The sequence below is a fragment of the Alligator sinensis genome, unplaced genomic scaffold (assembly GCF_000455745.1).
Source record: "Alligator sinensis unplaced genomic scaffold, ASM45574v1 scaffold1509_1, whole genome shotgun sequence".
Taxonomy (NCBI): Eukaryota; Metazoa; Chordata; order Crocodylia; family Alligatoridae; genus Alligator; species Alligator sinensis.
In genome coordinates, this window is record NW_005842711.1 from 823,944 (window position 1) to 824,577 (window position 634).

Consider the following 634-nt stretch of genomic DNA (forward strand, 5'->3'; position numbering starts at 1 on the left):
AGGTCCCCAGAGGGGGTCAGCTCTGGCCCTAGGGAGGGGGGTCCTGGGGCTGGGGGAGAAGAGGGTGCCCATGCAAGGGGGCAGGCAGGGGGGAGTAGGCAGTGGCCGAGCCGTACTTGGAGACATCAGCGATGTGCATGTGACGCAGCTGGACCCACAGCTCATCATCCTCGTCCAACAGTGCCACCTTCTCACGCGCCTCGCTCAGTCCTGTTGTCTGGTACCTTGGGGGGAGGGGCAGGGGGCAAGGTCAGCAGGAGAGTGGGGAAGGGACTCAGCAGTGGGGTGAGCTAAGGCCATGGGGTGAGGCTAGGTGAGGGAGCAGGCCCAGGCCCAGGTGGGCAGGGTTCACATGCAGGTGAGCTGGACACCCAGCAGTGGAGGGTGGGGGCAGGGCTAACGCAGGGCTGGGCACCCATGCCAGTGTCTACTGGATGCCCAGAAGTTGGGCTGGGGCAGATGTCCAGCAGATAGGGGCATGGCCAGAACAGGAAGGTGGAGCCAGGCACAAGAAGGCATGGTTACATCTAGGGGCAGGGCAGAGGGGAAGGTCATGTACAGGTGATCTGCTGAGGTCACCTGTACCTGCTGTACAGGTATCTAGGGGTGGGGGCAGGACTAAGGCAGGGGGAGG

At 63.7% G+C, this 634-nt stretch overlaps 1 protein-coding gene across 1 annotated transcript in view; it reads right to left on the reverse strand.

The window, feature by feature from the left end:
- STXBP2 (syntaxin binding protein 2) overlaps positions 1-634 on the reverse strand; it is a gene marked incomplete at its 5' end in the record, with an annotated part of 9,624 nt that overhangs the window by 4,517 nt on the left and 4,473 nt on the right. Inside the window, one exon of the mRNA XM_025216158.1 lies at positions 37-224. Coding sequence (XP_025071943.1) covers positions 37-224 — 188 coding nt within the window. The remainder of the gene's footprint in view (positions 1-36; positions 225-634) is intronic.